The 25,399-nt window shown below is 44.5% G+C and overlaps 1 protein-coding gene across 2 annotated transcripts in view; it reads right to left on the bottom strand.

Moving 5' to 3' along the window:
- Nucleotides 1-25,399, bottom strand: part of KIF26B (kinesin family member 26B) — a 426,203-nt gene that overhangs the window by 20,763 nt on the left and 380,041 nt on the right. For both annotated transcript variants that reach the window (XM_075126974.1, XM_075126975.1), the window contains 2 exons: nt 5,181-5,343; nt 471-3,885 (listed from right to left, as the gene is read on the bottom strand). In XM_075126974.1, the coding sequence (XP_074983075.1) occupies nt 471-3,885; nt 5,181-5,343 (3,578 nt within the window). The remainder of the gene's footprint in view (nt 1-470; nt 3,886-5,180; nt 5,344-25,399) is intronic.

Genomic DNA, 25,399 nt, shown 5'->3' with positions numbered 1-25,399 from the left:
TTTTCTGGCTGAGTTCTTGTCTGCATGATTGTTTCGATTCTGCTGGGGCTATATTGTAATATATATTACATGTAAGAACCTTGCATGGGCATCTTTTTGTGAGTTTAAGCTAAAAAAACCCCATCACTAAATATTTGAAAATAGTTCCCATTATAAAAGTTGCCCTGCTTTCAGGAAAAGGATGCAATAAGAGAAACTTGAAACAAATAATTTATACTAAAACTGTTGCAATGGAAATACCTTCATAAAGGAAATGTGGAACTGAGCAGGGCTTGGTAAGTGAATAAACCTAAGACGTTCACAGCTCAAGGGCCTGTCATTAGAATTACCCTGTTTCTAGTTCCAAACAACCACATTAAATACAACATGTGTTCTGCTATTGACCTAGACATCCCTCTGCGCAAGCCTTGCCGCCCAAGAACAAGCTAGCCTGGTGGTCAATGTTATATTTGGACACATCTCCAACATACCTGTGTTTGAGCGTTTCTTTTGATTTTTGAGACTTCGGCACCTCCCGCTGACAGAGCTGCTGTTCTCACTCATAGAGTCTTGTGCTGAAGAAGCGCTCCCTGTTGCTTCGCTGTCTCTCATCATACTCTCATAACCACTGCTTCCCCCACTGTGGTAGAATAGAGCTGTTTTCCCCATGGCTGGCGGCAACTCCCCACTCAGGACGCTGCTGTTGTCACTTCCATGACCACTGCTACAGCGGTGAGGCTTCCGCGGAGGGGTGATTTTGCTGTAGGGTGAAGGCAGCATATGAACAGCTGGTTTCTCCTCTCCATGAAGGCCACCTCGCTCATCTGTGTCCGAGTTTCCACGCATTTGTACACCTCTGGCACTTGTGCTCCCTTGGAGCAGTTCAGAAATCCGTCCATTGACAGCTCTGAGGGGCAATTTTGAAGCAAGACCAGAGCCTCTATTTCTGCTAAGGGACTGAGTTGACCAGGACATGTTCTTCCCATTGGGAGGCAAACTTGAACTCTGCCCAACAGACTGAGGCAGAGACTTGGTAGAAAAGCTTAATGTTTTGGTGGTGGAAGCAGACAAGCTTCGGGCCTTGGGACTTGCCAAAAGAAGTTTGCTAACTGCAGATATCTTAGATTGGCTGGCCTTTGGCGAGGCACCTGCAGACTGGGATGTGCCGGAGTTTGTTGGTGAGGACACCGCACTGCGGCTGAGGCTCCTCCCAGCCCTTGGCATGGTGGTATCTTTTCCAGGGCTGATTTTGGAGCTTACTGAAGATAGGCTTTCTGCCCTTTCCAAAGACAAACACTCATAGTGGCTCACAGTGGACCTGCCCAGGGAATTGGTCCTGCTGGCTAGCTGTTCAAGTTTGGCACTAAATAACTTGCTGCTGCTATTGCTGCTGGTGTCAATGCTGGAGCTCTTCTGCTTCCCATTCAGCTCATCAGGAAAGCTGGCCGGAAAAGACACCGGTTGGTTGGGTGGGCTGCTACTACAAGCACTATGCTGAGGGCTGGCCCTGTTCTTCTGATCCAGGCTTGATTTTCTCACAGGAGGCAGCGGAGGAGTTCCTTTGGAGCGAGTGAGAACGCAGTGCTTGGGAGAAGCGACTCTTCTTTCTAGGGTAGCCTTACTAGACTGGGAGGGAGAAGGAGAACTCATTCCATTGTTCTCAGCAGCACAGTGATAGAGGATAGCATCAATTTCCTCCTGCTTGCTGACCTTCTGGAAGGCCCTAGGGAGACTGCCATTCTTCAGAGCATCCAGGGAATGAACAGGGCTCTGGGTTGCAGAACTTGGAAGTGCCATCTCACACCCATCCACAATCCTCTTCAGAGGATCGGAACCTGGGGAGCTAGAGGTCTCCCCGCTGCTGCTACTGAATCTGTCAGCTGAGTTCTGTTTCTTGTTCTGCTCAGGCTTGGCTGGACCAACTGCAGTTTCTAGTCTTGGCCCATCACTGGCCCCAGAGCTGTCTTTTTTCACATCATCTTCCCTCTTTAGCCAAGGGTCTTCAAATTTGATATCCTTCCTAACACTAGACTCTTTCTCCTCATGGGACTGAGCAACTTTAGCAGCTGAAGTTACTGCAGATGTGGCCTCATCAGTCTCTTGTGCCTTAAAAGGACTAACAGCAATACATGGATAAACCGTAATGTTGGTCTTCATTGGGATGTAGCCTTCACAACTGCTTAGGCTTGCTGTGTTTGAGATTGTGACAGTAGTTTTCCCCAGGGCTGATATTTTGCAACCCTTGAGGGGTGGGACTTTACTGAAAGTTTCCTCCCCCATTTCTGATAGTATGAGCAAATTGTCAGTCACTGGATTTTGCTTGTCATTTACACAAATCATGCTAGTATTCTGTATGGCACCTGCAAACTCAGAAATAGGGGGCTCTGCCATAGCCTCACCATGCCCATAGCACGCCTGGGCTATGAAACTGTGGCATGATTGTTCACCATCACTCCCTGTGCTCATTTCACTCAGCCACGAGCTAATGGATGAGCGTCTGCTGCTGGCATCCCGGGCTTTGTCATCCAGTCCTAATTTTGGAAGCGGCATGAACTGTGTTATGCTGACCTCAGAAACAGGAGCTGCATTGGAGTAACACTCGAGGTCTTCACTAATGCTACTGATAATACTAACTGGCCTAGACCCAGAGGCCAGAGCCTGCACAGAACAGTCACTGTTAAAGCTGATGATGCTAGTCGGGCGTCCATTCTCAAGGACTCCACTAATGGTTAGTTCTTCAACCAGGGTGAACACCAGCTCATCCTCTCCATTCAGCTCTAAGGGTTGCTGCACAGTGACCATGGTGGTGCTCAGAATCTCCTTCTTTGATTCTGGTGAAATATTTTGTTCCTGCTCTTCATCAAGAATGGTCTCTCCAAAATCCCCACTGCTGGAGGGTACTGACTTTTTCAAGATCTGAGGACTCATTCCCACTGGAGGGGTCCGGATCTCTGGCTGCAGCAAAGATTCGCTAGACACCATTCCAGAGTCCTTGCTCAGGGGTGATGGTGCAGGGCTTGGCAATACCCCTTTTTGTGTGTAAACCTTGCATCTCTGGGAAGGAGAAGTTGGTGGCTTGTACTCTGATGTCTTGGAAAGACTTGCAATGCCAAGCCGTGGTGAACCCATTGGCCTAGGTTTGCCTTCTACAAAGCCACAGGTGTTGAGGCTTTCTCTGCTGCTCTGCAGGCTTGTGCTATGGGCTAACTGGGAAGAGCTAAGCTGATTACTAGAGCTGCCAGTTACACTCCTAGGAGAAGGAGGAGTTGAAATGTTAGTGAGAGCTCCAGGAGGAACAGGGGAATGATTTCTCTGAATTTTGTTGGTTGTTGCACTTACATTTTCCCTGACTTCCTTCTCAGGTTGTTGACAGTCGGCGGTGGCATCTTCCTTATCCGATGCTGATAAATGACTGAGACCAGCCACTTGGCTTGGTAGAGGACACTTAGACATCTGATCTGTGCTAAACTGAACAGGCAGCTCTTCAAATGGAAATTTGTTGCTCTCCTCACTGCCATCTATACAGTCCAGCCTCTCTTGTAGCTCAGCAAACGTGTTGCACTTCAGGCAGTCTCTCTCAGACTTGCTGGAGTCTGTCTCACTCACTTCCTCCAGTTTGCCCTCAGTTTTGGTCTTCTGCAGAGAAGGAACTATAGGGACAAAGTCAGGGGGGCCTTCATTATCTGTCAGTTCCTTATCAGAGAGGGCTGTGCCATTGGGGCCAACATAAATCACTGTGTCACAGGACTGTTCGCTGCTGGAAGAATAATCAGGATCACTTGATAGGTGCAGAATAGGGAAGTCTGGGTCAACTACATTTCTAGAATGGAAGGGTCTCAACTGGGTTGGCCTCCGCATTCTTCCTTCTTCACAAGAGCTTTCACCACCAGAAGAACTTGATGTGTACTATGATTGGAGAGCAAATGAAATGTCAGAACCACAAACAGCTTCCGTAAAGCACACATACAGCGGAATCCCAACTATCGATGCAGCTGAATCCTAAAATGACTGGAACAATGCATAGTGTTGCATAAATGCATGACATATAAAACATCAACGTGGTAAAGAATTGTTATGAACTTTGGGGGGAAGGGAGTTAAATCCAACAATAACAAGAAGAACTTATAGTTATATTGTACCCTTCATTTAATTATCTCAAAGTACTTAACAAAGTTGAGTATGTCTTATTAGTGCCATTTTGGAAACCTATGCACACAAAGATTAAGGGTCTTGCCCATGTTATTATCATAAACTAATTGAAATAGACCCAACTCTAACCACTAGATCATGCTGCCTTCCAATGACTGCACTGAATGAATGCATTAAGACCCTTCAGTGGATCCAGTCTTGACCAAAGGAACTAGATCGCTTTCAAAGCACTTAACCGATAAGACTTTGCTGTAAAAGGAGTTCAACCTCATGGTTCAAATAATGCACAAAATACAAGGAAAATCAAATTTTGATCACAATACACACTTGGGTGTGGTGTGCATCTCTTTCTGTGGCTAGCTTGTTGTGACATGGTATAGATGGAGTCCATTTGTTGGTCTTAGCTCAGATTTAGCATTAATCCATGTAATCATTTTAAATCATGATCACAAAACTCACCTGCTATAACAAGTTAACAGTCCAGGTTATAAAAGAAGCTAGGATTCTGGAAGCATGAAAATGAATATACCTCACTCCCTATTAGTCCACTGCTTGGAAAAATCTACCAAACGTATGCTGAAATAACAGGACTATGTGTGCGTCTAAGCAGAGGTGGAGATTTTGCCTTGTATTACATTGCTCTTGCTGTCTTATGGGAAAAATAGGGAACCTTTTCTTCATTAATCTTAATTTCCTTTAATTCTAAAAAAGTAACATTCATTATTGTTTTATTTACATTTGTAACTTTAATTGAGAAAAGCACATTACCAGCTATATTTGCACTACTAAATGACAGACTTAGAGTTAGGCTTAGAAAGCTATTATAATAAATGTGCTTGAACTCTCCTCTGCATCTTAGGTTGAAGCTTTCTCTCCCTTACTCTCTGCTATAAACTCTAAACCACACAGCAAGCATAAAATACATGCAACCCATACACTAAGGAATTATGAGTCCTGACTTGGTTATGTTTCAGGCCTCTCCATCTCACTAAGGGCTCTGTAGGGTCCTTGTTTTCGACTACAAGGAGACAAGGAGTTACACATCTCCTTACCTTAGTTTTCTTTTTCTTCATCCTCAGGACTCGGGATGCAACCTGAATGGTGGACAGTGTTTCAGCATAATTCCCTGCTGCTGCCGAAATGTGAGCTATCATAGTGGTGCGGCAGTTCATGTTCCCCAGGGACTCCCGGAGCAACATTGTGAGCTTGCTGTCTCTGCAAAATAAAATGAATTAAGGCTACATTAGTGAGCTGTGTTTCACTTTTTACTGTTGTGATTTGACTTCAGATCTCAGCAAGATTTTTTTTTCTCTTTTTAATGGAACACCAGTTAGTATTGTTCTCCGGGTTGGTGATGTTTTTCGTCCGCAGCTCAGCAAACTGAAAAACCCTTGGGCCAAAATTAGAACTTTTTTTCTTTTTTTGATTCTTCCTCCCTATCTTCTTTGCTGTCCGATTCCCCCAGCACTATTTCCACAGCTAAGACAGAGGGGAGAATGAAGGACCTATGCCCATTATACTTGTTCAAGACTAGTTCTCAGGAAGCACTGTAGTATACAGTATAAAAACAAACTGTCAAAGGATGACAGAGAGATGGAGGCTCCAGTTCTTCTCTCACCTACAAGGGTAACAGATTCCAAAGCCAGAAAAGATCATTGTGATCACCTAGTCTGACTTCCTGTATAACATAAGCCACAGAACTTCCCCAAAATAATTTCTAGAGCATCTCTTTTAGAACATCCAATCTGATTTAAAAGTAACTCCAGGAATTACAGTAGGGTAAAACGGGTGAAAATCAGAGAAAGATTAGGCTGCAAGAGTTTGAATCATTGTTCATTTATATTAGATCTTTGCCTTGACAGAGGCTGGAATCAGGTTGTGCCATCTTCTGTTCTTGTCATTCACTCGACGCTGACCTTAAAAACCTCTAAGGAAGGAGATTCTACCACCTCCCTAGGTAACGCATTCCAGTGTTTCACCACCCTCTTAGTGAAAAAGTTTTTCCTAATATCCAATCTAAACCTCCCCCACTGCAACTTGACCGGTTAAATGACCGGTGCTACACCTGTTAAACACCCCCAAAGATTAGGGAATTCTGCAAGCAGATCCAAACTGTGAGGGTTGAGCTCATAGCTGGACATTAAAAGCTTTGTAGGGCTCTTCTGGATTGGTTAAGCAGCCAACAGTTTGGATGACTACCTGAATATCTTTGTTCTAGAAATAAGCATAGAAAGCTCATAAATTATGCCTCTTATGAGATCTCCACTACTTTTTGGTTTCAGCTGGGTCAGAGATACCAAAAGAACACTCTCTCTCGGTACTTCTGCTTCCTGATACACTCAAGACTATTCGGTGGCTTTGACATGTAAACAGATGTCTGTAAGGATTAGACACAGACAACCTCACTCATTTCACTTCGACCTAAGTCAGCTTTGGACCCACAGATCCAGAGATAAAAGGCTGTTTTATCAGTTTACTGCACCCCCTTCCCACCAAAGAATAATTAAGATGTCAAATTCTGTACATCAGTAACTGCCATGCCAAAGCAGAGTTACATGGAAATTATTAACATCGGCACAGAAATCAATAACAAGCCTTTCATTTCATTCAAGCTTCCATCAAAGCAAAACATGCAATGACAGTGGGGAGAGCAACGTAATACATTCTAACCATTTAGATCTCCTGAAAATACATAATCCACAGAGCTATCATCATCAAACTGTGCTATGGCTCTCCTAGAGATTTATATGGTATGAATATAGGGTAACTTGCATCACCTGCGATACACCAAAATAAATGCTTGCAGCAGGAAGAGTGAAGGTGTAGAGCAAATTCCTGTGATATAATTCAGCTGGTCCCTTGATATAAATCAAATAGCAACTAAAAGGGGAATTTCATTTAGATTATTCTGAAATAACAGCAGCAAAAACCCAGCCATTGCCTGATTTCTGGCTATAAAGCTCACTCATTCAGTATTAACTGGCTTTATTTTGGTTATCAGCTCCACTTTGCTCTGAGATACAATAAGCAGCCTCCTGCTGCTTACAAACAGGATCCCAACAAGAGAATAAAAATATTTGCTAATCATATTTTTTGCAAACATTTTGCATACTGTCATGAGACACATTCCTCCATTCATGGTTTGCTAATCTCGTACAATAGGACATGCTCAGATTTGAAGAAAAGAAAAAGATCAAGGGGAAGATGCCATCCCATAGGTGTTGCTTAGTAGCAGATTATATATATTTTTACTCTTCTTCAGGCCATAAAATTACTGGTAAAATATTTTTATATGGGTCTCAGTATATTCTAAAATATGCCTGATGGATTGTCCAAGACAAGGAGTAAATGCTTTGTTCTTTTGAATGCTGACATGGCATTTATGTCAGAATAAAGAAAGTCTATGAATCATTTCATTAGGGTAGATAAGATGATATTTGCAACAGCTAAATCCCTTTGCTTGTGAGGCAGTGGGTTTTACAAAAAGGAGATCTGGAATAAGTGTCTTTTGTGAAGATGAGACCATTACAGATTCTCATGTTGTCCCGACTATGTAAACTAAAGGAACATGTGGGAAATATTAAATGAAGCAACCTCAAGGGCTGCTGCTCCTGAGGAAACATTGTTGCTTTTATTGAGCAGAGGCTGATTTGAACAATGTTTACAGCTCTTCTCATTAGATGGGGGTGCAGTTCAGCCTTCCTTGGAGGATTTCAAGGAATGCAGAGGGTTCCTTTTTATTATCTTCCCAGAGGAACAAAATGGCCTGGATGATGGACATGATTCCCCCCCCCCCCCCGCATCAATTTTTTTTACCACTGTCTTAATTTTTAAAATTTATTTCTGTCATATCCATTAACGTTTTTATGTTTTAGGAAATTTACCATAAGCCACTTTGCAGCACACACTGCATCACAATGCATGCTCTGTTGCAGAGAACAAAGGATGGGAAACAAACCTCCCTCTTTCAGACCTCAGAACAGTAATATCATCACAAATATGATTGATACATCCTGCACAGTTAAACACAAAAACAGATCACCGCCACTATGGAGAAAGCCAGGGAAAGGAGCAACAAGGGCAAGAAAACACTGTGAAGTTCCCCTCTTGGAATTTGTGGTAAATCATTCCTTCAGGGGTTGGGATATGGGGGAACCACAGTGAGAAGAGGAGAGACCTTAACACCCTGTACATCTCCAGGATCTATGTAGAAGCACCCCCAAGATTTGGGGAGGTCAGAGCTGTCCATGTGGATGGCTCCTACCTCCATAGTGCGCCAATATTCCACTTCATTTCCCCTCGAGTAGCTCAGTTCTTCTTGCAGGAGACATGCTGCCACTGCAGATTGCCACACAGAAATGTGGGAGTACAGCAGGGGCCACGCTGCAGAGAGCAAACCATCCTCTTTTCATCCCTTTTCAGACAGATGATGCACAATACCAATGGAAACTGGAATAGGCCTAAACTGCTGTTTTGTTATTTGCTCAACAGGGAACAAGGATAGAGGCACAGCTGATTGGAACCCAGAATCCCCATTCTGTAGGATTTTTTTTTTAAGTTCAAAATTTCCTCCACATTGGAGCAAAAACTCGCAATTTCAAAATTGTGGAACTCCCATGGGGATAGGAAACCATGCCATGTATCTGCTATTGACTCAAACACAACTTTCCATTCCATTATAGAGCTCTTCTATTAATTACGCTATCTTCCCAGGGATGCCAAGTCACCGCATCAGATCCCACAACATTATGTTCACATTGTGAGGGTGTTTGTACTAACACTGACCACCTGCAGCAATTGTCCTTGTAGATGAGATGGCCAAGAGTTTCTCTTCTGCTGAGTTGAAAATGGCCAGTGAACCCCTAAAAAAGGGCCATTCCGGTATCCTAAAGTGTCAAAAAGTGTTCACTAATTTTCGGTGCCCAATCTGAGATACTAGGCCCTGATTTTTCAGAGTACATAGCATTATTAGTACTGTATAAGTTAAAAGCTCAGCTCCCATTGATTTCAGTTGCAGCTGAGAGTACTCGGCACTTCTCAAATCAGACCCCAGGGTCGTGAGTTGGTACCCAGAAAATGAGGAACACACAACTGGTGAGAGCACCTGTGAAAAGTTTGGTTTAAGTGACTTGTCCAGCATCACACAGGGACTCTGTGGCAGAGGCAGGGATAGAATCAAATTCTCCCAATGCGAAATTCGACTGCCTTAACCATAAAGTCATCCTTTCTTTTCCTGCAATCTCCTGCCTCATTCACTATACATCTTTCAGATTATACAACAAATGAGGCAAGGGTCCTACAGACAACAGCCTCCTTCACTACACAAGCCTGCCTCAGCCCCAAAGCAGGTCCTATGCACAGTATGAGGCAGGGGTCTTGTATGTGATTGTGATGGGGTGTACTTGGCCTTTGCCAGGAGGCTAACTACACTCCACCCCAGAATAGGAGTAGTGAAGGTGGGCCCTGCAAGCCTGCCTAGAGAGGTCTTATGGAAGCAGCCAATCAGAGCCCAGCAGGCTCAGATAAAAGGAGCTGCAGGGCTTTTTTTGGCTGGAACTGGAGTCTCAAGAAAGGATGCTCCTCTCTGGCCACAGGAGCTTGAGGAACAACCAGCATTTGGTTCTAGTTGCATTTGCTTAAGCTTGGGAGAGAGGGGACCTGAGAACTGTAACCCTGAGGTAAGGGTTGAAGATTAAAGGGGCCGGGTGGGAAGAGGCCCAGTGAAACAGTGGCAAGCAATTAAAGGAAGCCATCAGCGAAGTGGTGTAAAGCCCAAGCAAAGGGCTGATTTTAAAGGGCCCAGAGCTGGGGCTGAAGACCCTGATGAGGGCAGATAGATAGTTTTGTTGGACTTTTGTTACCCAGTAAGGGGCTCATTTTGATTGTGACACACGGCCGGAGGGCCTTGGCACCGAAGACCTACCAAACAGGGTCGATAACCTACAGCAGTGATTCCCAAACTTGTTCTGCCGCTTGTGCAGGGAAAGCCCCTGGCGGGCCGGGCCAGTTTGTTTACCTGTTGCGTCCGCAGGTTCGGCCGATCGCGGCTCCCAGTGGCTGCGGTTCACTGCTCCAGGCCAATGGGAGCTGCAGGAAGCGGCGCGGGCCAAGGGACGTACTGGCCACCGCTTCCAGCAGCTCCCATTGGCCTGGAGCAGCGAACCGCAGCCACTGGGAGCTGCGATCGGCCGAACCTGCGGACGTGGCAGGTAAACAAACCGGCCCGGCCCGCCAGGGGCTTTCCCTGCACAAGCGGCAGAACAAGTTTGGGAACCACTGACCTACAGGGAAAAGGACTGCAGTACCACACACAGCAGCAGGAGACACCTAAGAGGTGAGTGCCCCCCCCCCCATTACAGTAATCGTGTAATTAAAGATGTTCTCACAAAGCATATGCACAAAGGGAGCCAAATGAAGGTTGTTCAGGGAACCGTAACTCTTTCACTTCCTAACTTTCATGTGCTTCACTTTACAACCCTAACATTCGTTTAATGTATTTTTGGGTGTACATTTTTTATTGTTTGAAAAGGGCCAACTGAAAATTCCATCATGTGGCATCGCAGATACACTCCTTTGGGTCATCAGCAGGGTTAGACCTTTTATATGCACAAAAACCTCGGCCACTTGAGCTAATGGAGCAACTGACAGCAGAAGTAGGTTTTCATCCTCTGTGTGAACCAGCACTAGAGGGGGATGAGACTCACTCATTGCCACTGAGTTTCACAGATATTTGCTGACAGCAGCGGAGTGGAGAGACCCAGGAATCTCGGGTTCCATTCCAGGCTCTGGAGTGGAGTGTTCTCTGGTCGGCACAGAACCTTTGGACAATGTTCTCCCTGCAAAACCTGAACCTTCCACCCTTGTTCCCTCCAACATGTCCTTGGTCTAGTCTTGTCTCTTCCCTCCCCACAGCCTGGCTCCTCATCCCCTTCACAGTCTCCTCTCCTAGCCAGTCAGTCTCCCCCTTTGGGGTTCCCCATCTGAGTCCTAATCTTTTCCCCCATCCCGGCTCCCAATCTCAGTCTCCCTCTCTGTACGCCTCATCCCAGACTTCATTTCAAGCTCCCTGTTCCAGTCTCCTTACCTGGCCAGTTCCAGTTTCCCCCGCACTGGCTTGCAGTCCCAGTCTCCTAACCCAACCAGTCCTATTCTCACTTCCCCCATCTAGTTCCTCATCCTATCTCAGTCTCCCTCTCTGCCCCAGCTTCCCAGTCTCCCTGCCCAGGCAGTTACAATCTCTCACTTAGTTCCAGTCCCAATTTCATTCATCAGGACCCTTGTTCTAATCTACTCCCTCCACCCGCACACGCGTCCAGCTCTTGTCCCCTCTACATTTGAATCAGGCAGCTTCTTCTTCCTTGTGGCCTGAGCCCACAGGGCAGAACTGAGAGCACAGAAGTTTCCCTGTTCTAAGTTTCAAGTGTTCAAGTGGCCCACAGCTTTCCAATGGTTTCAACAGACCTTGGATCTGGCCCTTTGCCGGTGTATTTTTGTAGTGCAATTCCAGTAGGTAATAATTTTATAAACATCCCAGCTGCTGATACCATGAGGGAAACAGGCTCTCTCATCCCCATGGATCCTTCCCCCGCACAAAGCTTGGCATGACTGGGCTTCTGCACAGAGACTGCCAAAGATAAACTAGAAGGGTGATGGCAGGTCAGGCATGAGACATACTGGCAGCCCTGAGAGGGCATAGCTTGTATAATGTCTGTACTTGCCTTGCTATAGCTGGTGATGTAAGTACTTCAATTTTATAAGAACCAATGTTAGCCAAAGTATTCAAAATTTGATACAAAGAAGAAAGGGAAGTGAGGATTGCTTTTGTTAAGGGAAGTAATGTCAACTCTATCAACAGAATGTGAAGTAGTCAGGGATGGGTATTACATACAACATGCTCAGGAATTTCATAGAAATGTTCATGACCATATTTCATTCACTTGGTGGAGAAAGGAAACTCCTATCCTCCAGATGTAAGAGAAATATTATAAGAAAGAGATCCAGTTTTTTTCCTGGGGGCCTATTTAGCCAATCCTATTATGTGCTTGTCCCTGGGTTTTAACCTTATTAAAACAAACATTTTCTTTCTTCTTCTCCCACACATACCACCCCACTTCTTTGAGAACTCTGACCAGTGACAAGAACATTAGCATCAGTGGTAGAAAAAGTAAGGCTCCACAGAGAACATTACATTTTATTTGAGCAACATGACATGTCAGAGCATGTGTAACTACTCTGTTAATCGCACACCTTGGTGTCTTGCTAGGCACTAGGCCAAATGGAGAATGTTGTCAACCACCTAGGTGTGTTATTGTTACATGATAAGCTAATATCTGCCCTCAAGTAGTTTGTAATGTAATTATTTATATAGGGTTTATAACATTCAAAAAGTTAGTAAATATCAAAGTTATGTTTGCACATGAAGCTTTAACTCTGCTCCCTCCTACATATGCATGGCTTTATTAGTAATAGTAAACATTTATATTATGGTAGTGCCAAAAGGCCCCAGTTGGTTTCAGGCCATTACATAGGTAAGAGAGAACCCCTGTCTTTTAGACAAGTGTGCTGTCTAAAAGACATAAAACAGATGAAGGTATAGGATCGGCATGTAACTTTCAAGCCAACAAATATGGTACCGCTTTGCTAGCTCCATGTTTGGTTTTCTGTTCATTTTTATTAAATTGGGGTAGAGGCAGAGTAGGGAGTGGTAGGAATGGGCAAGTTAGCAAAAAGTAGAAAAAGTAAGGCAGGGGAAGAGGGACAAAGCTTTTTTTTTTAGCCATGATCAGTACGAGGGGCTTTTTAGGCATCCAAGGCAAGATAAGGAGGGATTTGAAGTAAGATAAGGTAGTAGCTTTATTGTTTATATCAGGGAATTCTTCCCATGATTAAGGGCAAAAAGGGGAAGCGGGGATGAGTTTCAGTTCGAAATTGATTGGTGGGCCTTTGAGGAGGAACTTTGGCAAAGTGAAAGTAGCCACTTACATCATGATAAGTTACTCTTTATCAGCTAGGTAGAGTGGGGCTAAGTTGTGAAGATAAGAAGCTTGTGTTTGATGATCAGGAGAATGGTGATCCAGTGGAGAGACTCAAGGGTGGGGGTGGTGAACAGGACAGACTGACAAGCTAGGAAAATAATCTGAGAAGCATTTGGAATGGATTTGAGAGAAACACGGTTGCAGGAGTCATGGCAGAAAGGGGGAGGCTGCAGTAAATCAAATCATAAAATGACAAGGGCTTGAATGAGAATTACAGTGTTATGATCATCTTTTACATTTCCTGGCTTTTTAAGAGTTTAACTGAGCAATGTTAATATTGCGACATTGTGTGTGTGTGTGAGTGTGTGTGTGTACAATGATCATTTCTTTTTCCCCATTAAAGACAAAAATAGACAGAGGCCCAAAAGTTCAAAGAAAAGCTTCTTTTTTTCTCCATTAAACTTAACTAACCTCTGATCGTAGAAGTGCTTATTCAAGAGCTATAACTTTTGTATAATGGTCTGACTCTTCCCAAGCTGAAGAGACTTCAAACGGCTATGGAAAGAGCCAGAAGGGCTGGACCATAAACTGACAGTAACACACATGCTCTTCTGGGCTTTAGGCTTTTCTGGGTTTCTGTTGTGTAATCAAATTAATTTAAACCTAGGTATAGTGGAAACCCTCTCACAGTGAAGCCATTATTATCATAGAACAGTTCTTCTGTAAGTTACAAGTTAAAGGCTTAATTTTTCCTGATATTGACAGTCCAATTCTGAGCAGCACACTGCTGCACCAGCGCTGGAGAAGCTCCAGGAGGGATGGCCCCTCCTCCACTTCCCTCTTTCTTGACTCTTTGTGGTGCGTTGTACCTCCCAGGAAACACTCACGGATGGAACTATCATCATGACTAGTGCACAACTGGTGCAATGGCCATTTTGAATTTGGAGAGAATGATCCACTCTGAGGCTGGCAGCAAGGACTAATGCAGCTACAGAATATAGCCAGGCCCAGGCAGCTTCTGCAGCCATAGCATTTGATAATGGAAGACAGGTCCAGTGTACCCTACCACCCAAATATCTTTAAGATGAGATTTCCTACTGCAGACAAGGAAGTGGCTAAGAAGTTACCGCTCCTGATGGGTCTAACACAGATTGAAATGTTCATCTGCAAACCTGTGGCATCATCTTTCCCCGGCCCTTTGTAACAATAAATACTCAAATCAGTCTGACATGGCATGGTTCCACATACTGTCAAATGTGGCCATCCTTGCACAGTTTTATACTGTAGGTTCTTGACCAAATGCCAACCCAAGCATTCTCCTCCCTACCCGTATCTGAAACAGAGAGCTAAATCCTGAGGCTCTTACTCAGGTTACACTCAGACAAAATTCCCATGGGGTGAGGATTCAGGACTGGGCCTATAGTCAGGAGTACAGTTTCTTAAATTCTTAGGTATGTTATTAATGACCCATGTAAACCCCAGAACTAGAAGGCTTAAACTGAAAAGCAGCAGCTCTCTGGTTGCTGGAAAACTGGCTCATGTAGGCTTAATTTTCTTTAGCAGTGTACACTGTGGCTGGCCCGCCCTGCTGTTGAGTGTAGAGGAGCTGTGAGGAATAGGACCAGGGAGCCCAACACCTCTGGCATGGCTAGCATCCGCTGGGGTGCTAGCAGGGATCTGTATCTGAACTGGGGAAATTGCAATGACAACAATGGTCCTTGTCCCCAGTGTGGTGGGGAAAGCAGTTGAGAAGATCCCTTGTATTCTCCTCCTCATTTAGGCAGCCATATAAAGGGCAGGCACTATCTGGTCCTAAATGCTATACAATGCAGTCCTCCCCCGGGGCCTATGAGCAGAGTTAACAAATGTAATAATGTTGTTTTTAGGATGTAGATAGTGAACACATAACTACAGCGCCCTTCTCTCCACTTATGCATTAAGCCTAACTACTTTGGTTTAAACAAGTGGAAGTATGTTTACTTTGTTGCAGGAGGTGTTTGGGCAGGGACATATCAGTGCTGAAATAGAAGTGTATTGGCAAGACCATTTCACAGGAGAAAGAAAACTACACTAGTGAGGGATAATTGCCTCCTTTTTCATCTGGATAAATAGATATGGACCCTAGCTACCATTATTATTATTATTTATTTGTATTAGCATAGAGTGTAGGAGCCCTAGTCATGGATCAGGACCCCATTCTGCTAGGCACCATATAAACACGGTCCTTCCCCTAAAGGGCTTACAATCTAAGTGTAAGACAAGAGATAACTGATGGATAAAGACAGGGCCAGATTAACACAGGGGCTTTAGGAGCTGCAGCCCAGGGCCCCGGTCTAAGGGGGGCCCCTGTGATAAGATAGGTCTCAGGCAGGCTGCCTGCATGCTGTGGCCCCATGCCGCTCCCGGAAGAGTCTGGCTGCTGGCACATCTCTGTGGCCCACGGTGGGAGGGGGAGTGGCTCTGCACGCTTCCCCCACCCCCAGCACCGTCCCCACAGCTCCCATTGGCCAGAAACTGGCCAATGGGAGCTGCAGGGGCAGCTCACGGAGACACACTGTCCCCCTCCTCCCAGGGGCACACAGAGACGTGCCAGCAGCCGGCCGCTTCCGGAAGCAGCATGGGCCCATGGCATACAGGCGGGCAGTCTGCCTGAGCCCTGCTGCACTGCCGGCTGGGAGCCACCTGCCCCTTCCTGCACCCCAACCCCCTGCCCCAGGTCAGAATCCCCTCCTGCACCAAAACTCCCTCTGAGACCCTGCACCCCATCCTGCACTCCAACCCCCTGCCCCAGGTCAGAATCCCCTCCTGCACCAAACTCCCTCCCAGAGCCCACACCCCTCACCCTCTCCTGCACCCCAACACTCTGCCCCAGCCTGGAGCTCCCTCCTGCACCCAAACTCCCTCCCAGAAAGAAACTAATATAACAGCTGTTCTAAGATAAGAAGTAGGCTATTTCGAATTAACTTAACTATATTCTATATGTTTTAAGACTGAAATGACCGAATGGCTTTATGTTAATTAAAAGGCAAGTTTAGTCTAGCGTTAATAACCTTGATGTCATAATTGTGATCATTTTCTTTTAAATTAGGAAAAAGACTTGTATACAGGGGCCCCACAAAATTAAATAGCCCCTGGCCCACAGGAGAGTTAATCCGGCCCTGGATAAAGATGGATCAGTACATGGAAAACAGTGAGACAATATTAGTCAGCATGATAAGCAGTGAGGAGCAGCATAGGCAGGAGTTGTAGACCAATCTGGATGAGCAAATATCTCAGAGAGGTGATTAAGAAAAAAGCAGAAAGTCTACAAGGAGTGGAAGATGGGAGGGATCAGCAAAGAAAGCTACCTTATTGAGGTCAGAACACGTAGGGATAAAGTGAGAAAGGCCAAAAGCCATGTAGAGTTGGACCTTGCAAAGGGAATTAAAACCAATAGTAAAAGGTTCTACAGCCATATAAATAAGAAGAAAACAAAGAAAGAAGAAGTGGGACCGCTAAACACTGAGGATGGAGTGGAGGTTAAGGATAATCTGGGCATGGCCCAATATCTAAACAAATATTTTGCCTCAGTCTTTAATGAGGCTAATAAGGAGCTTAGGAATAATGGTAGGATGACAAATGGGAATGAGGATATGGAGGTAGATATTACCACATCCGAGGTAGAAGCCAAACTCGAGCAGCTTAATGGGACTAAATCGGGGGACCCAGATAATCTTTATCCAAGAATATTAAAGGAACTGGCATGTGAAATTGCAAGCCAGTTAGCTAGAATTTTTAATGAATCTGTAAACTCAGGGATTGTACTGTATGACTGGAGAATTGCTAACATAGTTCCTATTTTTAAGAAAGGAAAAAAAAGTGATCCAGGTAACTACAGGCCTGTTAGCTTGACATCTGTAGTATGCAAGGTCTTAGAAAAAATTTTGAAGGAGAAAGTAGTTAAGGACATTGAGGTCAATGGTAATTGGGACAACATGGTTTTATGAAAGGTAGATCGTGCCAAACCAACCTGATCTCCTTCTTTGAGAAGGTAACAGATTTTTTAGACAAAGGAAACGCAGTGGATCTAATTTATCTAGATTTCAGTAAGGCATTTGATATGGTTCCACATGGGAAATTATTAGCTAAATTGGAAGAGATGGGGATCAATATGAAAACTGAGAGGTGGATAAGGAACTGGTTAAAGGGGAGACTACAACGGGTCATACTGAAAGGTGAACTGTCAGGCTGGAAGGAGGTTACTAGTGGAGTTCCTCATGGATCGGTTTTGGGACCAATCTTATTTAATCTTTTTATTACTGACCTTGGCACAAAAAGTGGGAATGTGCTAATAAAGTTTACGGATGACACAAAGCTGGGAGGTATTGCCAATACAGAGAAGGACAGGGCTATCATATAGGAAGATCTGGATGACCTTGTAAACTGGAGTAATAGTAATAGGATGAAATGTAATAGTGAAAAGTGCAAGGTCATGTATTTAGGGATTAATAACAAGATTTTTTGTTATAAGCTGGGGACGCATCACTTGGAAGTAACAGAGGAAGAGAAGAACTTCGGCGTATTGGTTGATCACAGGATGACTATGAGCTTCCAATGTGATATGGCCGTGAAAAAAGGTAATGTGGTCTTGGGATGCATCAGGTGTGAAGTTCTGGAGCAGCCTTCCAAGGGGAGCAGTGGGGGCAAAAGACATATCTGGCTTCAAGACTAAGCTTGATAAGTTTATGGAGGGGATGGTATGATGGGATACCTAATTGTGGCAATTAATTGATCTTTGACTATTAGCAGTAAATATGCCCAATGACCTGTGATGGGATGTTAGTTGGGGTGGGATCTGAGTTACTACAGAGAATTCTTTCCTGGGTGTCTGGCTGGTGAGTCTTGCTCACATGCTCAGGGTTTAGCTGATCGCCATATTTGGGGTCGGGAAGTAATTCTCCTCCAGGGCAGATTGGCAGAGGCCCTGGGGGTTTTTCACCTTCCTCTGCAGCATGGGGCATGGGTCACTTGCTGGAGGATTCTCTGCAACTTGAAGTCTTTAAACCACGATTTGAGGACTTCAATAGCTCAGACATAGCTTAGGGGTTTGTTACAGGAGTGGTTGGGTGAGATTCTGAGGTCTGTGTTGAGCAGGAGGTCAGATTAGACGATCATAATGGTCCCTTCCGACCTTAAAGTCTATGATTTTTTGGGAAAAAGCACCAAGGTGTGTGTTGGTAAATTTCACAAGTGGGTGATGAAGGCTGGCATCATGACCAATCGGAGGCAAGAGTCTACATCTCGATAGTGAATGATAGGTAAGGTGGGGATAGGTCATGAAGGGCCTTAAAAGTGAAGACAAGTAGCTTGTGTTTGATGCGACAGAGAAGGGGGCTCCAGTGGAAGGATGCAAAGAGAGGGCTGACCAGGTCAAAGCTGTGGGCTAGGAAAATATTCTTTGCAGCAGCATTCTGAATGGATATGAGCAGGGCAAGAGTGTATTTATCAAGGTCAGAGAGAAGGATTTTGCAGTAATCAAGGTGCAAGATGATGAGAGCCTCGCAAGAGATTTAGCCGTGTGGATGGATCAGTAAAGCTGCACCTTAAATATGTTACTCAGAAAGAACCAGTGAGATTTAGACATAGCTTAGATGTGAGGACACAGAGTGGTCTGAGTCAAAAATGATACCCAAGTTACAGGCCTGCATGACAAGTAGGATGGTGGTGTTTTCCACAGTGAAAGGAGTTAGCAATTAGGGCTTGGGGTTGTGTGTGGGCTGCGGGGAGGCAGGGATTCAAAGTTCTGTTTTAGCCAGGTAGAGTGTGAAATGATAGCTAGACATCCATGAGGTGCTGTCACAGAGACAGGCTGAGAATTTAGTTTGGACAGAAGACAGGTCTAGAATAGGGAGGTTGATCTGAGAGTCCTCAGGACAGAGATGGTATTTGAATTTGCATTAACAGATGAGACTACTTGGAGATAAGATGTAGAGGGAGAGAAGGGGACCACAGGCAGAATCTTGTAGAATCCCCACGGAAGTTGGAGGGCAGATGAAGAGGATTCACCAAAGGACAGGATGAAGAAGTGATTAGGAAGAGAACCAGGAGAGGCAGTGTCATGGAAGCCAAGGGAGTACAAGATTTTAAGAAGTAGAGCATGGTTAACATGGTTGAAGGTGGATGACAGATCAAGGAGGATGAAGATGCAGTACTGATTTTGAGTTTTACCTAGGACATCATTAGAGACTTTGGTGAGAGCAGTTTCAGTAGAGGGCAAGGGGTAGAAGGCAGTTTGGAAAGGGTCTAGGATAGAACTGGAGGGGAGGAATGCCAGACAGCAAATGTTAACAGTAAGTTCAATGAGCTTAAAAATTTAAAGGAGATGGGGCAGTAGCTGGAGAGACAAACTGGGTGAATAGTGTCGGGGGAAGGGGGGTGTTTAAGATGGGAGAGACTAAAGCATGCAACTTGCATTATGAGCGAAAAGAGCCAGAGGAGAGCAAGAGGTTAAGGAGAAGGGTAAGGAAGGGGAGGAAAGTGGGCATGAGGGAGAATAGGACATGGGATGAGATCACTGGGGCAAGTGGAGGGGTTAAAGGAGGAGAACAGATGAGAAACATCTGTCTCCATAACCAGGGATAAGGAGGAGAGAGCTGTAAGTGATGAAGGGGGAACAAAAGGCAAGTTGAGGGGAGAGGTAAGGTCATGTATTTCGTCAGCTCTCTCTTGGAAGGAATTGATGAGATCTTGTGCAGAGAGAGAAGTGAGGACAGGAGGAGAGGACAATCAGAAGAGTGAGTCAAAGGTGGCAAAAAGGCAGCTGGGACTGAGGATGTAGGATTCAATTACACTGGAAAATAGAGCTGTTAAGCTAGGAAGATGGCAGAACTAAAAGAGAGAATGAATTTGTAATGGAGGAAGTCTGTCTGCCGTCACAGGATTTCTGCCAAAGCAGATGTTGGGGGTTACCAGGGTGGACCTTGTGATGGGTGTGGGGCAAAAGAGTCAAGGGGGGAGGAGAGCGAAGCATGTACAGAACCAAGAACCACAGCAATGAAAGAAAAGGAAGAGAGGCCAGGGAGGAGGGCTGACAAGAAGTCATCAACACTGATGGATTGGAAGGCATAGAAAGGCTGAGAGTGACAGGGTGAGAGAGGCTGAGAGTGATAAGGTGTGGGGGAGGGGGTTGATGGATGTTGCTAAGAGAGACCAGGTGGTGGTCGGAGATGGGGAAACTATGTGTTGAAACCTGACTACAGTACATGACAGAATCTCTTTCCCCTCCATATCCTAACTCCTACCATTTACAGTTGAAATATCATTAAAAAAGCTATTAAAAAACAAAACCCAGAAACCCTTCAAGATAAACACAAAGAAGCAGAGCTCTAATGCTAAATGAGATTGTGCCTCTTTACAGATGTCAGTTCCCAGTAAAATCTCTATTGAAAAAAGGAAGCTCAGTTAATCCAGTGAGCTAATTAGGTTTCCCAACCATATGTTGGAGAAAACTCCATAGGCAGCAAAAATGGTGTTGGCAGATAAAAGCTCAATAGTAAATGCTTTCCTATAAGGTGGTGTTTTTTTAAAATATATATACACCAGTTAACCCAGTTCCAGATTTTAAATCACATAAAAATCTTACAAGTAACTTAACTTTGCATATCAAAATACCACATCTCATTCTCAAATGGCAAATAAAGTGCCCCCCCACCAGCTGTTCCCTCCCCAACCATTTGATAACTTCACTCCCCCACTTGGAAGCATTATGGCAACTGGCAGAGAGGCCCAATCTTCTGCTGTCTTTTCCCAGCCATCTGGTTGGCTCACATGATAAGCAGACCAGTTACATCTCCTGATGGAAGGCAGTGGAAGTAGTTTAAGGGTTTGCATTCTGCTCCCCTAGAAGCATTTCTGTTCCTTTGGGCTGCATAGGAGGAGCAAAGCAGGAATGCAGGTGACAAAGTGGCTGGAGAAGGGCTGTGCAGCATACATGTGGCCTGTAAAGAGACTGGCATTAAAGAAAACCCAACTAGTCAGAAAGAGGCAGGAAGAAACCTTCTCCGACAATCAACTCTAGAGACATTTTAAAAAAAAAACATTCTTCTCTCCTTCTTTCATCCATGAAGCATTTGCACCAGTTCCTGCAGTGACTAACACAGGAGAGCAGTGGCTGGACAACAGCAAAGCAATGACCAGTGAGAAATTGGGGCGAGAGAAAGTACATTGCCTTTCAGGGGAGTGAAGGGGTTGGAAGCCAGATTGAAGAAGGTCCAGGAGACTACAGCCAGCTTTGAAAAGGGATTTCTGTCACACTCTGAAGAGCCCCATCCTGCAGAGGTGCTGAGCTCCCTCAGCTCCCACTGACTTCAGAGGTTGCTCAACTGTTTGCAGGATTGGGCCCTTGCACGTAAGGCAGGATGGCCACAATTTTCAAACTTGGGAGCCGAAAGTGAAGCACCTAAACCCACACTTAAGAACATCAATAGGTGACCTACGTTTCTGAGATTCTGAACAGGCCAGTTCCCACCAGCTTAATAGCTGTAACTGATCTCCAGCGGCATCCCTTGGGACAGGGGTTCTCAACCTTTTTCTTTCTGAGCCTCCCCCCACCCCAAGATGCTATAAAACCTCCACGGCCCACCTGCGTCCCAACAACTGTTTTTTCTGCATATAAAAGCCAGGGCCAGCATTAGAGGGTACCAAGCAGGGCAATAGCCCAGGGCCCCATGCCACAGGGGCCCCTGCAAAGCTACATTAAGGCTTTGGCTTCCGCCCCAGGTGGCAGGGCTCAGGGCCCCGGGCTTCAGCCCCATGCAGTGGGGCTTTGGCTTTCTGCTCTGGGCCCCAGACAGTTTAATGTTGGCCCTGCTTGGCAGCCCCCTTGAAACCTGCTTGCGGCCCCGCAGAGGGCCCCAGACCCTGGTTGAGAAACACTGATTTAGAAGGCAGGACAGGACAGTGACTGCCTCTGAGCCCAACCTCAATGCCACTCAGTAAATTGGTGAGCAGTAGATGCTTGCCTACCTGGCTGATCATAACCTCTGGGGCCTGTGAAGACCCTCCAGGTCCCAGTCAATGTTCTGGAAAGGCTAGGTCAGCATTTACCTGCCTCTGAGAGCTGTGAGAATAACCAACTTTTCAGTTTCTTGACTGAACTGAGCAACTAAAAGGGGTTGACCCAAAATTAATTTTATTTTTATTTTTCTGGCAAAATGAAAAAGTTAAAAGTATGTTTCAGGTTGAACCAAATGTTACTTTTAATTTTTGAGGTTCTTAAATTTTTTTTAAATGAAATAAAACATTGAAATTCTGAAACAAAATGTCTTTCTGAAATGACTAGTCAAAATATTTAGTGCAGAAATGCCAAAATTAACCATTTTGACATTTAAGAGTTTTTTTTTATTTGACCAACACAATTAGTTGACATTGACCTGAACTCACAAATTGTTTTGAGTGACTTGAATCTGTGTCTTTCAGCAAAAGAATGATTCACGTGAAAAACCTCACCCAGCTCTAGAGTTTTTGGTGCAGAAGAAAAGGATCCTTACAGAGACTCTTCAATAAGGGCCGCAGGTAACAGTGTTTTGCCCTCCCCTGCTGGGGAGCATTACAGCTCACATGTACCCAAAGTGGAATGCCATGGTTATTTCCTCAAGTGAAATTAACATCAAACATTGATGATTGTTTAATGAATATTCCTGACCTTTCAGGCAGATTTCATAATTGCTTCATTCTGGTTAGACTCATTTGATCTACAGGAGCAGCCAACAGTAGTTTACTTTCCCCTACCAAGATACCAACAAGTTTGCAGCATGGCCTTCCCAATTTCCTGCACTGGAGAGCAGCTCTAGTTATCCTAATTGCAATTCCAAAGTGAGTGGTACCTGAAAATAAATTGTTTGCTGTTCAGTTTCAGAAACCACTCACTTTGGATTTGCAACTAGCACAAATAGGTCAACTCTCCAGGAAACTAGGAAGGTCACTCAGTGAAATACTTAGCATTTTGAGGAGAAAGATTGTGCATGCTAGCCCCTTAGTGTGTTCAAACCACAGCATTACAGTGAAAGACCAGAGAAAGCATAACCATTTATATGCAGCAAATTAAAGACCGACTTTAATAAATGTGCTATACTGCAGAAAGTTGTCCTATTATTCAATCATATCAATAGATAAGTAAAGTAAATCTGGGTATTTGTTACAAAATTTCAAAAACACAACATAAAATAGCGACAATAGTAAACTGCAAAAATAAGGCAAAATAAACTGCCATAGGCCAAGATTTACTGCTATGACTAGTAATTCCCTTTGAGTCCCCATCGTGCCATACTATTCCAAACCCTACCTCACATAACCCCAAAAATCCTGCTAAAAAATGTTCAACCCACCTCCTCCCTAAATGTCCCGGAGGAGCTGGACTTTGCGTCATTTCAAAGTTTAACAAATCTGGGATCTGGTGGATAAATGGTTAAAGCAAATTCCAAAGCTGGAGTCTCTATGGTGGGTGGAAAAGGATCCAGCATCCCCATCTACCACTTGTGAAGCAGTACAGTACATGCTGATGGGCCCAGTCTCACAGATTGTCCAGTCCTACCATCTGGGGCTTTACAGATTAAAAACATTACTTTGAACACCATTTTGAAGTCCAAAGTTAACCAATACACATCTGGAAGCATCTAGAAGCTCTCACTGCAGTCAGTGGAAATTGTGGGTTCTCAGCTCCTCTTGAAAATCAGGTCACGTACCAAGATGCCTAAATATGGATTTACTTGCCTAACTTCAGGCACCCAAGTTTGAAAATGTTGACCATACTCTTTTTAAAAATACAAAAGCTGAGATTCTTCTTCAGATTTATAGTCTCCACACATCAGAGGTGCCTACAGCTGCAGGTCTTGCCTCACAGAGGCCAAGGATGGATAAATCTGCAATATATAGTCTGAGGGCTAAAACTCATTCTTGGGGTAACCCCAATGATGTTACAAACCTGTGACCACAGAAACATGGACCTCCTTACTGGTACTGCCAACAGCAGAGTCAATTGGGGTGGGGAGTTTTTAGGATGTGAACTTTGCAGGGATTGAATGGAGAGCATAAATTCATTTCATACAGACAGGGAAGAGCCATCAGATGGCAATGATCTTCACTCACAAGTGGTCTGAGCTGCACTCAGAATGGGCAGCAGGAAATGAAGTTTTCTAGTATTAAAATTGATAAAAATATCAATTCATTTTAGTAATGTTTGAAACTGACTTCCAAATTGCTTACATTTCCCGCACTGCTATCTCAGGCACCAATCCAGTTCCCACTGAAGTCTACAGAAAGGCTCCCACTGACCTCAGTGTGAGGTTTATGCAAACTTAGAAGGATACATGACATAATGAATGAATAAATCTCTTTTGAGAATGAATAGGTGCTCTTTAATTATATGTGGTGGTGAAGTTAACTTTGGAAGGTGATGCCAACTTTTTTTTAACTGTACTATTGGGCCCAATTCTGCACCCACTGAAGTCGGGGAACTTTTGCCATTGGTGTCAATGGAAGTAGGATGAGTAAATGACCAATTCTACTTTTTAAACTCACATTGAGTAGTACCTTACTCCTAGAGAAGTCCCACTGAAATCAACAGGATTGCTTCCAGAGTAAGGTGCTACTCATTGTGATTAGGGGCCTGGGGCACATGACTTATGAAGAGAGACTAAGGGAACTGGGCTTCTTTAGTCTGCAGAAGAGAAGAGTGAGGGGGAATTGATAGCAGCCTTCAAGTACCTGAAGGGGGATTCCAAAGAGGATGGAGCTCAGCTGTTCTCAGTGGTGGCAGATGACAGAACAAGGAGCAATGGTCTCAAGTTGCAGTAGGGGTGGTCTAGGTTGGATATTAGGAAAAAGTATTTCACTAGGAGGGCGATGAAGCACTGGAATGAGTTACCTAGGGAGGTGGTGGAATCTCCATCCTTAGAGGTTTTTAAGGCCCAGCTTGACAGAGCCCTGGCTGGGATGATTTAGTTGGGGTTAGTCCTGCTTTGAGCGGGGGTTGGACCAGATGACCTCCTGAGGTCTCTTCCAACTCTAATCTTCTATGACTCTATGATTCTATGAGTAAGAGTGGCAGAATCAGGCCTTAAGTGTGTAATGTTGATTTGTAATGGATATATACTTGCCATTTTAACTACTTGGAGAATTAGATTAGGCTGTATTAATTACATTTATCTTCATCTTTACAGCAATTTAGCATATTAATGTTGCACATGTGGTTTTCATGTTATCCCCATATAAATGGATTCTTGTATCTATTTTGCCCACTACAATACCATTAATTAGAC

The sequence above is a fragment of the Caretta caretta genome, chromosome 3 (genome assembly GCF_965140235.1).
Source record: "Caretta caretta isolate rCarCar2 chromosome 3, rCarCar1.hap1, whole genome shotgun sequence".
NCBI classification, from domain to species: Eukaryota; Metazoa; Chordata; order Testudines; family Cheloniidae; genus Caretta; species Caretta caretta.
This window is presented reverse-complemented; position numbering and strand designations above follow the sequence as displayed.